Source organism: Martes martes (genome assembly GCF_963455335.1).
Source record: "Martes martes genome assembly, chromosome: 4".
In the NCBI taxonomy this organism is placed as follows: domain Eukaryota; kingdom Metazoa; phylum Chordata; class Mammalia; order Carnivora; family Mustelidae; genus Martes; species Martes martes.
This window is the reverse complement of record NC_137891.1, coordinates 92,621,216-92,636,685: the sequence shown is the minus strand read 5'-3', so window position 1 is coordinate 92,636,685 and position 15,470 is coordinate 92,621,216. Positions and strand designations below refer to the sequence as shown.

Sequence of the window (15,470 nt, the reverse complement as noted above, 5' to 3'; positions counted from 1 at the left end):
TAATGATGTCTGGGGATTTTGAATTGGGACTCGGACTGTCATGATTCATTTTGTATATCATGGGACTAATTTAAGAGGTTAGAAAAAGAGCAAGAGATTAAACTGAAAAAAAGAAGAAAGAAAGGATTACTGTAGGTAAAAATGGAATTTAATGAGTCAGATAACAGCAATAAATAAAATCCAGAAGGTAATTGATCAAGAAAAACCGAGAAGGCCCTAGTATACAATATGAGAAATAAGCAGTTACCCTACAGGTACATTAAGATTCATTGTGACATTGTTTTTAGTAGCATAATATTGGATACAACCAAACTGTCTATCAAGAGGGTTCTTAATAAATAAATAATGGTGCTCTAAATAGGGGGAAACTGTGCAGCTGTAGGAAAAAAATATATATATATACACATACATGTTATATATATGTATATATATACACACATATATACACATAAAATATATGCACATATATATGTGTGAACCCTTTATGTGTTCTGGAAAAATCTTGACTACATTGTTTAAAAAATGCAATGTATTTAGTATAATGTATACTAATGCTGTCCATTTGTGTGGAAAAGGAAATTATGATTCATATATTTATATTGATCTGAATATATTAAAATATCTGGAAAGGTAAACAGAAAGCTAATAGGAATGGGTACTTGGAAGGGATGGGAACTGGGCATATAGGTTACCAGGAGAGGGTCCTTTTCATGGCTTTATACTTTCTGGTTGAGTTTGTTGCCTAGTTAACAATTAAGTAAAATGATATTTAAAAGCTGCTTTTCTTTGATTATTAAATGTTTTTGAAGACTCATATTGGGTAAAAATTGGGAAAAAATCAGCTCACTCTATTTAATTCCATGATACTTAACAGTTACGTACAAAAGGCAAGACATAGTTGGTAATAAAGAGATCTCATATGGTTATAGCCTTCTGGTTACTGAAAATGTTGGGCAGACAGGCAGATACGAGTATAATACGACTCAGTACAACAGAAATACAGAAACAATACCGTGGATGAACAGGGAAAGCAATATGGGAAAACTTTGCAAAGGAGATATGGCTTGAACTGGACACTGAGGGACATGTAGGACTTTGACAACTGGTGATGGGGATGAAGAAGACATTCTTTGGATGGAGGGAGAATCACATGCAAAATCTGGCATGCCGGAGAGCACATGCATGGTTTCATTCGTGAATGGAGCAGCATAGCCATTTCTGTGGGGGGGGGGTTGTAGGCTGTGTTTACTGGTACAGGAACAGTCTTGTATTGGAATATATGTCTGAGTACAGTCTTTTTTTTTTTAAATGGGAAATTGCAAATATATACAAGTAGACAAGATAGACTATTAGAGCATATGAGCTCCAACAGGTACCAACTCATGCCAGTCTTGTTCTGTGTATACTCTACCCACTCTTCCCTGCCATCTCCTGCCATATTTTCAAACAGATCCCAGATAACATCATTTCTTCTGTAGATATTTCACTTTATGGCTCTAAGATAGGGGTTCTCTCTCTTTTTAACCAGTTGGAGTGCAGATTTCCAGGAGCTTCATAGATGTCATAGTTTATTTTTAATGTTTATATGTTTAAATCAATAAATAAGGTTTATATGTTTAAATCAATAAATAAGGTTCACAGTTACAATTGATTGATGTGTCTGTGAAGTCTCCGGAGTTCTCTCTCCATTTTTTCCCCTCCCTTGTAATTTATGTTTTGAAGGAAGGCAGTTGTTTGTCATAGATCATTTCTCACGGTCAAGATCTTACAGATCACATCCCTGTGGCCGAGCTCTGTGTGTTCCTGTTGTTTGTATTTTCCGTAAATTGGTAATTGAATCTGGGGGTTTGACCTGATCTGGGTTAATTTTTGTTTGTTTTGGTTTGGCTTAGTTTTGTTTTGTTTTACTGTATAGGTCATATCGTGGTTTCCCCTCAGGGATACCTAATGTCTGGTTCTCTCTCTTTTTCTGATTTTAGCAGCCACTGCTGATCATGTTTCTGTTTTAGTCATTCTTTGCAGAGTAAAAAGGATAAACCTGTGTACATCTTGGTTTCCATGACGCTTCTTTTTTTCCATTTCGTAGTCCTTCTACATACCCTGTGCAGTAGAGAATTTCTAAATGTAAATATAGGAGTAATTGGTTTCAAGTGACCTTTCAAAACCGGCACCAAATAGTTGCAAGATGTTTTTTGGATGAAAAAGCAGTTTGTCTCATTGTGATGGATTTCCACAGCCTTGATTGTTTGTGTTTTATATTTCACTAGATTGTTCTTCCAGTGCGTTAGAAGTAAGGCGGCGGGGAAGCAATGGTGCGGAAGTATCCCGTGGCAGGTAGGAGTTATTCCCGTCTTCCAGCCTGCTCTCCCAAGACTGGTTAATCTGTGGTGTCACCAGAAAAGACCTTGAAGTCCAGTATAAACTGGTTGGTCTTCATCATACTGTCTCTGAAAGATAGTTCTTTTCTTGAAGCAACGTAGACCCTATTGGGTCTTCTAATTCAAAGGACTTCTTGGTTATAGTGGAGATTTAATCATTTGCCTCCTGTTTCACTTAAATAATCAAGGTCTTAAATGGAGTCACTGTTCTATTTAGGAAAAAATTTGGATTACTTGACCGATTTCAGCATCTTGTTATAGACTGGTATCTCCTTGATGTTGGTATAAACAGGGTGTTATTTGTAAGCTCCTAGACCGTGAGAGACTGATAGATGCCCAGAGCATGAGAGGCTCAACCCAGGGAAGCAGCAAGACTTTCATTGGTCGAAATGTAATGCAGACTTGTCACTCTGGCTTCCTATAGTGAAATTGCCCTAAAGCCAAACTCCAAGCATAGGACATTGTATATGTTTGAGGATCAGTTCATCTCGAGAGAATAATTTTTTGTGAAAGCTATATATTGTGGCTATTGCAACTGCAGAAGCACTTGATTGGGTCAATGCTTGTCCTTGAGGCCCAGGAAAGCAGTGGTCACGGACAGAGAAGGAACCAGGCTTCAGAAGTACTGTTTAGGCACTAATACTTCGTGAGTTAGGCACATAAGTCCTTCCGAGAGCCAAAAATGGTCCCCGGAATGTTCAGAAATATTGGACTACTGTTTCCATTTCCTCTGGGGAAAAAAAAAAAGGCATTCTAGATACGATGCTCGCATTAATGTTTTATATTAAGGTTTTTTGGTTTTTTTTGTTTTTGTTTTTTTTTTTTTTTGTCTTTTAGGAGCCTTGTTCCAGAGAACATTCTGTAACCAACAAGTCTCAGCGTGCCTCTGAACCTCTTCATTGTCTTTCCACCCAGCAGAGAAACCCTTTCAAGGTGCTGGACAAGAATCAAGCACCATCTCTCTGGAAGCAGTTCAGCAAAGGCGAAGGTGAGGAAAAGGTGGCTGATAAGCCAAAGGAAAAGGGAGATGGGCTCGTGGATCAAAAGAAAGAACGGAAGCCTGAATCCAACTGCTGGATGAAGAACGATCTCTCATCTGGCCTGGTGGAGGGAACGAAAAAGCAGCCTGTACCTCAAGAGCAGCGGCGAGGGGAGAAGACGGAGTTTCAGCATGAAGCCAAGGAAAAGGAAGGGACGCACACAAGAAACCTTTCTGAGGTTAAATCCAAGCAATGCCATGGTGAGGAGCCGAGGAAACCATGTGGGTCTCTTCGGGAGAAGTCACACGTTGAGAGTCATCATGTCCTAAAAACGTCAGAGCCTCTGAGGGAAAAAGGAACCAATCCTTTGCCTGGGATTATTCACAGTCAGAACCCAGTAAGCAAGCCCCAGGAAGGGGAACAGGTCAGCAAAGAGCACCCCAAGAGCCAGGAGGTAAGAGAAACAAAGGCAAGGGACGGTTCATGCTCGCAGACCACTGGACAGTTGGAGCCTGGGGATGGGCCTGCTCCTGGAGGACCACCCGCACGGTGTGCACCACCGGCCATGGTCCGCTCCCCAGGACAGAGGCCAGAAGCAGCCTCCAGCTGTGGTGACCGTGAGGAGAATAATGCCGTTTTCACTTCCTCTAAGCCTCCCTTGTTCTTTGACTCGACTCCGGACTCACAGAAGGAGAGCCTCCCGTTCCCTGGTCAGAGTGTGCAAAGAGAAACATATGCCTCAGGTGTTTCCAGGAAGGCGGAGTCTTCAGACCCAGCAGCCCAACGTGTGTACCTCACAACACAACTGAAGCAAAAGAAGGTAATTACTCCTGACCCACCGTGTGCTTTGTGTTTAAGGTCTGAGCAGTGGTTGGTGGGGGCTACAGACAAGTCAGCTGTGTCAGTGTGAGAAAGGTTTTGTAGGTGGATAGTTAGGTTCTGTCTTTTCCTGGGTTTATATTTGTGGATTTAAAAAAACAAAACCAAACCCAGGTTTTCACACATATACTCAAAGGACCCTAATTGCAGAGTTTTCACATTTTAGATTACTTTATTCTGAAACTACCTAACGACTTGAGACGAGAGATCATCTTACAGGACCTGTTTTTCAGAGCACACTGAAGTCAGTGAACATCCAGGCTCTTCCAGACAAGGGTCAGAAGTTGCTCACGCAAATTCAGGAGTTAGAGGAAGCCCTTGGTGCTCTTGCCCTCTCCCCAGAGCCAGGTAAAATGGGTTACGCCCCAGAACTCGGGGTCTGCAGGAACTTTAAAAGAGACATTTGACAAGCCCTTTCAGTAAAGAATCTGTTGCTCCATTTACCTGTCCATTTGATTATCTACTTCTGAGCTTTTCAAAATGACCCCTGTGATTTATAAGAGCTTCCTTCATTTCCTGTGGATTCAGCTCTTTTCCATGGTTTAAGAACTTTTCAATGCTGTGCCCTTGAGGTCTTCCCCAGCTTATAGGAGTGGTAGTGATCCCACCCCCTCTTGACCTCTGCTCACACATACAGTTCCTTTGCTTTCCTGAATTATAGCCTGTTCTTTCCTTGGTTTTTTTTTTTTTTTGAGCAGACACCAATGAGAAGAGTAACACACCAGTGCCGCAACAGAGAAACTTCACCAAATCTACCACTGAGTCCCTTCCCTGGGTGTCCCTCCAGCCCCTGCAGGGTCAGGGTCTCGAGCCTCTGGGTTCTAAAGGTTGGAAGGCTGCCTGCCCAGTAGCTGCTGGGGGATCCAGTCGTGGCTATGGAGGTAAGATCCAAGGGCCTGGGCCCAGTGTGAATGGCTACTCCTACAAGTTGCCTAGGAGAGGTCTCTGTGCCCGTGTGAAGGGAGAAGTCGTTCTGGAGGTGTAAGTTGCCCACGTGATACAGATTGTGATGCTTAGCTGAGCTTGTACGATGTTGAGATTTCCGTGCCTGCTGTGTTCACTGACCTTGATCATGAGCCGTAATCAGTTAACCCGGGGGCTGGCATGTGGGAATCCTCTCGTAAATGTTTGTGAATGAAAACTCAGACTTACTCCACAGTGAGGTAGGCACACCAGCAGGCACATTTGCACCCCGTGTATTAAGGCCGAGCGGAGAAGCAGCAGAAGTCAAGCTGATGACCAAAGACCCACCGAGAGCAGTGACACCCTATTTAAATGAGTTTCTGTCCTGAACTTTCCAGAAAACTGTGGCTCAGAAGTAACTAGGTCGTGTGTGTTAGGATGGGTTGGTTTGCTGATGAGGAGACAGTACCCGAGCTTGCTGGTCTGGTTGGCTGGCAGTGACTGGAAAAGCTAAGGCTAGTTTTCTCCCAGCTGAGGAGCCCTAGGGATCTAGAAGGGGAAAAGGAAGGAAGCAAGGAAACAGAAAAGGGAAGGAAAGGGAGAAAGTGGAAGAGCAATAGTTAACGGGGGTAAGAAATAGACGGAGCTGGATACAACTGAGGGCGGCCTAAAAAACAGAAAATGCGCTTGTTTCGGGGTGCTTGGGGGGCTCAGTCGGTTGAGTGTCCGACTCTTGATTTCGGCTCAGGTTGTGACCTCAGGTTCGTGAGATCGAACCGTGCATTGGGCTCCGTGCTCTGCAGGGAGTTTGCTTGTCTCTGTCTCTCTGGGGGTGGGCCAGCCCCTACTTTGCATGCTCACATATGCATGCTCGTTCTCTCTCAAAATCCTGACGGCACAGTGTGTGACATGCACATCAGGGGGGTGTCCCTCTGTCTCCCTAAAAGTCCACAGACTTCCACTAGCCCAGCCTTCCCTATTGCTGGCTTCCCTTCTTTGCATCCAGCCCCAAGGAGCTTTTCTTCCTAAAATAATGGTGGCGTTACCTTTTCCTCCACTACCTCTTCAAAACTGGAGGGGGAGAAAAAGCCCACCAAAAATACTCTAAGCTCTCTTTTTCATCTATTTTCTGTTATTTTGCCCTTGATTTTTGGAAGCGTGTGGTTAAACAAACGGAAAATGGGGTTCGTGGAGCCTGTGAGAAAGGAAAATCTCGGAGTGAGAATTTGTAATTTGTGCAGATCGGTTACCTGGCGGATCGTGAGTTGCGAGATTGCAGCACTTGTGACACCTTTCCATACCACCTGTCTGTCTGCAGGCCCTGCCCAGGACGGCCCTCATGCTACGTGGAGAATCATCAGTAAAGCCATCGATGAGCTGCACACGTCACTTGAGTCGCGGCCAGGAGAGACAGCCACGGCGGAGGACCCAGCCGGGCTGAAGGTGAGCTGGGGGAGACTCGAGGCGCAGCATGTCCTCCAAGAGTGTCCCTGCACCACGGACAGGGAGACCCTGGGGGCTGCCTGGTGGAGCGCCCTCCTGATGGATCTTTCCTACACATAATGCTTTCGTGGCTTCCCTTGGAGTGTTTTCTCCTCCTGTTTAGCAATGAGAAAAAAAGGATAACACCCACTTTTTTTTTTTTTTTTTCTTAAAGCCATAAGGTTCTGTAGGTCAGTAGCAATAAAAGACCCATTTATTGAGCTTCAGGGGTGCCACAAAGATGCAAAGGACTTGCTGCTCTTAACTGGTTGCGGGGGAAGTGCATCTAAAACATCCGTGAAACAGCTAGAAAAGGACACAGGAACATAGGTAAAGTGTGCACTGTACTGGACCTCAGACAGTATACCGAATAAGGGAGAAGTCCCCGTAGGTCAAGCATTCTTTGTCGCATGCCTGCCCTGTGCCTTCACAGAGGTGCAAGCCCAAAGGAAGCAGAGAGGGTAGAACCCAAACACTCTGGGTAGAGAGAAGGTACCGGGAGCAGGACCAGCAAGTGCAGGTGGGGAGCGGGTGACGTCCTGGAGCGGGGGTCTCCCTGGCAGTGTGGCATGGCACAGGGAAGCAGCTCAGAGAGACTTGCTCCAGAGATGGGACGAAATCATCTAGAATCTCAAGCCAGGTAGTTTCCTGAAGGTGGTTTTTGTCATGGAGTGCAAGATGAACTGGAGTTAAGAAAAGACTGGAAGGGGGTGTCCGCTAAAAGGCTATTGAAATTTATGACTCATGGTGCGAGGGGGATGTTGCCTGCAGAGAGAAGAGTCACATTTTTTTTTAAAAGATTTTATTTATTTGACAGAGATCACAAGTAGGCAGAGAGGCAGGCAGAGAAAGGGGGGAGGCAGGCTCCTTGCTGAGCAGAGAGCCTGATGCAGGGCTAGATCCCAAGACCCTGGGATCATGACCTGAGCCAAAGGCAGAGGCTTTAACCCACTGAGCCACCCAGGCACCCCAGAAGAGAGTGAATGAGGAAGAACCATCAGAATGGCTTCATCAGTGAAAGGAAGGTGGCCAGTCAGAGGTCTTGATTGCAAGCAGTAGAAACTGCCTGGCTGACTAAAGCAGACAGAGCGAGACTCTCACTTGAGGGGGTAGGGGACGCTCTTGATAGACATGCTGGCCAGTAGGGGTAAGTCTGTCCTCGGCAGCCCAGGACATACGGCCACCTGAGGTGAGAGGTGGGGTCAGGGACCTCCAAGGTGCTGTGGGCAGCCCATGACAGCTGGAATATTGGTAGGATCACTTATAGGAAAGAGGAGAGGAGAGCATGGAGTCAGTGGAGTTGGGATCCAGCCCCTCCTGAGGAATTTATACTCAGCTCTTGGTTCTTCCTTTGTCAGGTCCCTTTGCTACCACACCAGAAGCAGGCATTGGCCTGGTTGTCATGGCGGGAAAGTCAGAAGCCACATGGAGGAATTCTGGGTGAGTCTGGTGTTATGCTAAGAGCAACATGTGTATTGTATGGTTTCATTTGATCTTTTTGACAGCTCTGGGGTGGGCACTATGCTGCCCCCCTTTTATAGGCGAAGAAACTGAGGTGCAGGATGGTAAAGCAACATGGTCAAGAGTACGCAGCTGGAGGATCAGGCAGGTCGTGGCTGCAGGCAGTAGAAGCTGACGTGGCTAATTAAGCAGGGGGAGTTCATTCTCTGGTGGCACAGAGAGTTTCTAGGAGGTGTGGAGAGGCAGGCTGGAGGCCAGATGTCTAGGAGCATGGCCAATGCCAAGTACAAACCTGAGTGTCTTGTGGGAACTCTCGTAGCTACTTTGCTCCATCAGACTCTAAAAGAAAGCATTGCCACCCCAAAGTCAGAGACTCCCATCTCCACCCCTTCCTGCAGAAAGGGATTCACAGGAGCCTCTTTTCTCAAGTTGCTTGCATCTAAATTGAGCTCTTGTGGGAGTACGTGTGTTCTCCCGAGCCAAGGCACACTGCCAGGGCCTTAGGTGCAGGGAACCCTCAAAAGCAAATTTTCCATGCTCTGCTTTGGAGACTCATCAAACTAAAAATTTCCAAGGTGCTCAGCTTCTAGAAAACATGACAGGTAGCCACAGTGGCTAGGAAGTAAGTGGCTGTGGCGGGGCTCCCCAGGACCACCTCCAGGGTCAACGATTTGCAAGGAGGAGGCACAGCATATAGTCATATGTGTGGCTAGGATTTCTTACAAAATAAAAAAATAAATTATTTTGATGTGTTGTGACTCGAAATCTGCAAAGGGAAAACCACGGGGCAAAGTTCAGGGGACACCAGGTAGAAGCTTCCAGAGGCCTTTCCCAGTGAAGTCACACAGGGTGATGACATTCGTAAGATGTTGCCAAGCATGGGAGTTTGGGCCCCGGGTGTTTGCTGGGAGCTGATCACACCGGTAACTTCGGGCCTGGTCTGTCCTGAAATGCCAGGCTTCCCGAAGGAAAGCAGGTGTTCAGCATAAACCGTAGTGTTTGTGCACACAGTGTAGGCACAGTGAGCTGCCCTAAGAAGTTCTGGGAGTCATGGGAACCCTGCTTGCATTGGAGTTCACAGCCAGAATGTGAGCCAGAACCCTTGCTGGGACATTTTACTTCTGCTTATGTTAGAATGATTATTTAAACTGTTACAGTGAGGGTGAGAATATTTTTTAGGGTATAAATAGCAAATTCAGTGGGAGAGAGGTTCAGTGATGGGCACAATGACAGTGTCTAAGAAATGTTAGTTTATGCTCCTCTTTGATGAATAAGTTAAGGGAATGGAGGACTGTTTTGAATTAACTCCATCTACTGGATCTTTCTGATTTGGCGGAGTGAAAAAAGACGGGGCAGTGTCAGCAGACTGAGACAGACAGCCAGTGAATGCATTAGGTAAGTAACAGTACAATGCACGCAGGAGTGAGGTCTAAATAATAAACTTTGAGTTTTGCAAAGATCATGGTAAATGTCTTTGATCTTGATAATGAGGAGGAGGGGCGAGGGTTCCTCCTCGTTCCCAAGGTCAAGGATTTGTTTGGGTCAGAAATAATAGTGCCTGAACCAGCAGCGGCTGCGCATTAAGGACTCAGGTCTACCAGTGGTTTCTTCTGTGGAAGTGGAGGTGATTCTTTGCTCTAAGTGATAAACTCTCTGACTTCGGTTTTGCTTTTCCAGCGGATGATATGGGATTAGGGAAAACCCTGACGATGATTGCACTCATCCTGTCCCAGAAGAATCAAGAGAAGAACAAAGAAGAGGACAAAAACACGGCCTTGACTTGGCTTTCCAGAGATGGTACACAAATGCCTTCATAGCTTCTTATTTCCTAAATTGTCTGAGCCAGGGGTGAGTGGGCGTGTTTTAGCTATGGAAGAATACTTTTGGTCCTGTGTCATTAATCGATCAGAAAACCAGTGTTAGACTCTGTCCTCTGGCATCATTTCTGAGGCTGAATCTGCTCGTTACCAGTGATCATTTCCTCTTTTGCCATAAACGTAGCCTGCCTGTGATTCGAAAAAAGTGTATAGAGAAAGCCAAGCCGCTGGAATGGCTCCGATGATGATTCTTGTTAACATTAAGGACACAAGTACAGGGTTGGGTCAAATGAGTTAATACGTAATTTTTTAAAGGAAGGTCCATCACAACCTCTGATTTTAGCAGAAGCTGTTTCCAAGTTTTCTGAAATTCAGTAAGTTTCCCAATACTAGACAATTTCTGTCTCACCACAACCGCTGTTGTTAAGATAAAATAACTGTCTGAGTACTTTCAAGGTCCTATGTGTAACATGTCAGCAACCCCACATCAAACGTGGCCTGTCTTAGGGGTTTTGTACTTGTGTTATAGCATGGATATAATTAAGTTATGCTTTCCAGAAAAAAGTAATAATATCCCCTGTAATGCATCAACTCAGGACAAGGTAGGAAAAGATCCCACTTCTACCTCTTGACCACCATGGAAGCACGTTGGGTTTTTTATTTTTATTTTTTTTATTTTTTTAAATTTTTTTAAAAGATTTTATGTATTTATTTTATAGACAGAGATCACAAGTAGGTAGAGAGGCAGGCGGGGTGGGGGGAGGAGCAGGCTCCCCGCTGAGCAGAGAGCCCAATGTGGGACTCGATCCCAGGACCCGGGATCATGACCTGAGCCGAAGGCAGCGGCTTATCCCACTGAGCCACCCAGGCGCCCCTCACATTGGGTTTTTTAGACTGAGGCCACAGACTACACCCTTTCCTCTCCCTCTAGCTACTCTCTCTGTCTAACCTTTATACAAGGGAAAATTAAGAAGCGGTTTGAGTCAAAAGTTCTCCCCTTTCATTTCCCATTCTATTCTACGCTGTGTGTGGAAATAAGAGCAGCAGTCTGTTAAAAATACTGATTGAAAGAATAAAAGTCAAGAGGAAGAGGAGGTACCTTGAAGGAGTTTAAGACTATTTAATGAGAGCAATGAGGTGTTGATTTTTTTTTTCCCCTCAAGACTCCTGTGAGTTCACTTCCCGTGGAACGCTGATCATCTGTCCTGCCTCCCTGATCCATCACTGGAAAAACGAGGTGATGAAATGTGTGAGCAACAACACGCTAAGAGTCTGTCTCTATCACGGGCCCAGTCGGGATCAACGTGCAAAAGTGTAAGTGCAGAAACACGGCAGTGGGTGCGAGCCCTCAGCCTCTTGGCTTGAGCGGCCCTATTGGCCTTCCTGTTCCCCCCAAGCTCTCGGATAGTCAGGACTCATGGTTCTTGTGAAGACCGAAGGCACTGTCACCACCCAGCATCCGTCACCTGTGCTAAGAGATGCATCTTTGAAGAGAATGGTGTTCTTTTGTTCTTGACACCATCCTCAGCAAGAGCGGCCATACAAGGTAGCCCGAGCTGCTGAGCTGTCGGCCAGGGAGCCCTGGCACAGGGGTCTGCCACAGTTATTGCATTCTTGTGGAATTTCTGATTCCAAATTCATATTCTTTTTCCGTTCATGTAAGTGCAACCAGCCCAGTCTTACAGAGCATCTTGGTAGAATATTAATGATTAGTTGGTGTAGACTGGCTGTGTTTTTCACATAGGAATCATCTTAAGAAGTTTTAGATTGAAGAGTTTAGGATTAGGTCCAACTGAACTCCTCAAGGAGGAGGATCAGGAAGAAGGAAGGAAAATGTTTCCCCAGATGGTAATTTTAGTCCTAGTCTTTGCCTTTTGGCTTTAAAGGATTTTTTTGTTTTTTAAGGTTTTATTTTTAAGTAATCTGTACACCCAGTGTAGGGCTCGAACTTCAACCCCAAGAACACCAACCCCAAGACCGAGAGTCACATGTTTCACCAACTGAGCCAGCCAGGAACCCCTAAAGGAATTGTTTTTTGTTCTTAATTGTAATATGATGATCTGGGTTGAATACTTGTTGATCTAATCAAGAACAGAGTTGTTTCTGCTTCTAAATAATCTCCCCAACCTGTCCTATCGGATTATTTTATCTCCTAAAGAACAGAGCGGTAGTCTTTTAGAGGTGAGTTGCAAAAGTGGGGGCCTTAGGTCTTATACCCACTCTCAGGAGTGAGGGTTACTCTAGCAGATGGAAGGTGTCGGGGCATCAGTGACAGGCCTGTGTCCCTTCTCCAGCAGAGTACTGTCAGTGGCTGACCTTTGTTCTAGATAGTTTTTTTAAAAAGATTTTACTTATTTATTTGAGAGAGAGAGAGAATGAGCAGGGTGGAGTGACAGGAGGAGAGGGGGAGGCCGACTCCCTGCCGAGGAGGGAGCTTGATGCAGAACTCAATCCCAGGACCCTGGGATCATAACCTGAGCCCAAGGCAGATGCGTAACCGACTGAGCCACCCAGACGCTGCTGTTGTAGATAGATAGTTGTTAAAAATAAATTGTACCTTACTTGATTTACACTTTAGTCATATGTGATTTGGTATTCAGAATGTACTAGTTGACTGATTGGAGTCATTCTTAATTCTTCTTCTCTATATTATGCTAAGTCAACATGTAAACAGTGCTCCCTCTGAATTAGATCATTTTTATCAAAGTATTTATGGACATTATCCCAGGTGCACAGTATTAAGTTTCATTGGAAAAAAGATTGTGCCTTTTGATAAGAATCTTTACATGTAAAGAGCATAGGCAAGGTAAACTCAAAGCTTACAGCATGTATTTTTTTACCCAAATGTCAAGGCTGGATTAATGGGTTTTCAGAAATCCGTTATAGGAAGATAAGGCAAAAGATCAGATCTAGATGAACAGTGCTCTGAGGGTTTCTTACTTGCCTGGGACGTTAGCACGGATCTAGCTCAAAGCATTACTAAATGTTAATTCCTAACCCTACCCTACTCCTGTTGTTGCCAGATCCTAACCAGCTTTGTATGACTCCAGCTAGAGATTTTTCTTTCTGACTCATGCAATGGGAATAGGGAGACCATTTAGCTATAGTAAGCAGACTATAAAAATGACCAGAGGTAAAACATAAGGCAATGAGTAAAATTTACCTCTCCTGAACCATGTATATGTGGATATAGGACATGAATTAATGAATTCTGCTGATTTGCCTCCAGCCGCTGGCATTTTCATAAAGGGATCCTCTCCACCTCTCCTGTCAGTCATGGAGGGATTGTTTACCATTTGCTTTGTGTCCTATCTGTGCAGCCTCTCTACATACGACATCGTGATCACTACCTATAACCTTCTGGCCAAGGAGATTCCTACACAGAAGGAAGAGGGAGTGACCCCCAGTGCAAACCCCAGTGTGGGGAAGGTGAGTCTGGGAGCCACACCTCGTAATTTTTTTTTTTTTAAGATTTTATTTATTCACTTGCAAGAGAGCGAGCACAAGCGGGGGGAGCAGAGGGAGAGGGAGAACCAGGCTCCCCGCTTAGCAAGGAGCCCAACGTGGGGCTCGATCCCAGGACCCCAAGATCACAACCCGAGCCGGAGGCAGATGGTTAACCGATTGAGCCACTCAGGCGCCCCCATACCTCATAATTTAACCAGAGTCTATCCACAGCATCACACACAGCAAAGGTACCTTCCTATGAGGTCAGGAGTGGCCTAAACATTCTATCAATGGAAGGGGAAAGTTCTTTCCTCTCTTCCTTTCCTTTTACTCTAGACATCACTTGACTGTGGGAGCCCCACCTGTTGCACTGTTTATCTTAGAGTCTTCCCAGGTGTACTTGTAGGATATTTTTTTTTTTTAAAGATTTTATTTATTTATTTGCCAGAGAGAGAGAGAGTGAGCACAGGCAGACAGAGTGGCAGAGGGAGAAGCAGGCTCCCTGCGGAGCAAGGAGCCCGATGTGGGACTCGATCCCAGGACGCTGGGATCATGACCTGAGCCGAAGGCAGCCATTTAACCAACTGAGCCACCCAGGCGTCCCATTGTAGGATATTTTTTATATTTACTGTGAAGACTAGTATTTTATTTTATTTTAAAGATTTTATTTATTTATTTGACAGATCGCAAGTAGGCAGAGAGAGAGAGAGAGAGGAAGCAGGCTTCCTGCCGAGCAGAGAGCCCGAGGCGGGGCTCGATCCAGGACCCTGGGATCATGACCTGAGCCGAAGGCAGAGGCTTAACCCACTGAGCCACCCAGGCCCCCCAAAGACTAGTATTTTAGGATGAGTATTTTTGTATTAAGCGGTAATTGCCTGTCTCTCTTCTGCCTCCCAGGGAAAGAGGTTGCAAACGATAAGGCCACAAAGGGGCCCGAGGCTAAATGATAACCAGGCAAAAACCCTGATTGTCTGATTGTTCTCGAGGGCTCCCAGGGTCCTCTCAGTTACTCAGCATGGAGGCTTTTTTGTGTAGTTACTGTGGGGCGTTTTTCTCCTGAAAATACAGTGCTGTTCCCAGAACAAATCTTTTGCACGTTCTTATTTTTTGTCTGATCTCCATATTTGCGGTAATCTCTAGAATGCTTCTCCAGCACAGCAATTCTGACTTCTCGTTAATGAGCTATTCCCATCCCTTAGTGGTTCCTCATGGCTTTCAAGATAAGACCCTAGTTCCTGTATGTGATGTATGAGGCTTTTGATGACGTTGCCCAGCCCTCCCTGCAGCATCGCATGCTCAGTACCTGGGGATGTGTGTCTGCCCTGCTCTGTCATGGCTTCTGTGCCTTTTCATTCTCTCTGAATGGAAGGCTTTGCCTCCATGCCTTTTCCAGGTTAATTTGGTTTGTTTTTTTCACCTGCTTCAAGAATCCTTTAATCCTTTATTTAAATGCCTCTCTTAGCACCTTGAGCTTATTTATGTCCTTGCCCTCCACACATTCAGTGGATACTAAGTATCCGCTTTGTGCCGGCTGCTGTTTCGGGTGTTAGGGATACAGCAGTGACCCACACTGACGAGAGTCCTCCAGGATCTACTGGGTTATCCAGTGGGACTTCATACATAAACATCGCCTGTGATTAATCTTTCTGCTTGTTTTTCTTCCCGCTCCATTGTGACCTCCTTAAGGCTAGGAACTGTCCTTTATGGCTGATTTCGTACCCTACATTATAAAAGTAGACTTGGCAGTGAATTTTTTTGCAGTGACTTTTTTGTCAGTTTAGTAAATATTTGATTGAAATTCAGGGTGAATTTCCAGGCTCGACACCTAGTGCAGTCCTGACCCACAGCTGTTGCTCACTTTGAAGTTCTAACTTGAAAACTCAAGTTAAAAGATTTTTACTCTTAAGCACCTTTTTTTTTTTTTTAAAGATTTTATTTATTTATTTGACAGAGATCATAAGTAGGCAGAGAGGCAGGCAGAGAGAGAGAGGAGGAAGCAGTCTCCCTGCTGAGCAGAGAGCCCTATTCGGGGCTAGATCCCAGGACCCTGGGATCACCACCCGAGCTGAAGGCAGAGGCTTTAACCCACTGAGCCACCCAGGCGCCCCAAGCATCTTTTTTTA

General features: G+C 45.2%; 1 protein-coding gene across 1 annotated transcript in view; it reads left to right on the top strand.

The window, feature by feature from the left end:
• The window catches only part of TTF2 (transcription termination factor 2), a 42,169-nt gene that overhangs the window by 11,706 nt on the left and 14,993 nt on the right, over window positions 1-15,470 (top strand). Inside the window, exons 4-12 of the mRNA XM_080801159.1 lie at window positions 2,268-2,334; window positions 3,216-4,178; window positions 4,471-4,585; window positions 4,936-5,118; window positions 6,459-6,583; window positions 7,981-8,062; window positions 9,761-9,880; window positions 11,064-11,214; window positions 13,221-13,329. Of these exons, the coding sequence (XP_080657285.1) occupies window positions 2,268-2,334; window positions 3,216-4,178; window positions 4,471-4,585; window positions 4,936-5,118; window positions 6,459-6,583; window positions 7,981-8,062; window positions 9,761-9,880; window positions 11,064-11,214; window positions 13,221-13,329 (1,915 nt within the window). The remainder of the gene's footprint in view (window positions 1-2,267; window positions 2,335-3,215; window positions 4,179-4,470; window positions 4,586-4,935; window positions 5,119-6,458; window positions 6,584-7,980; window positions 8,063-9,760; window positions 9,881-11,063; window positions 11,215-13,220; window positions 13,330-15,470) is intronic.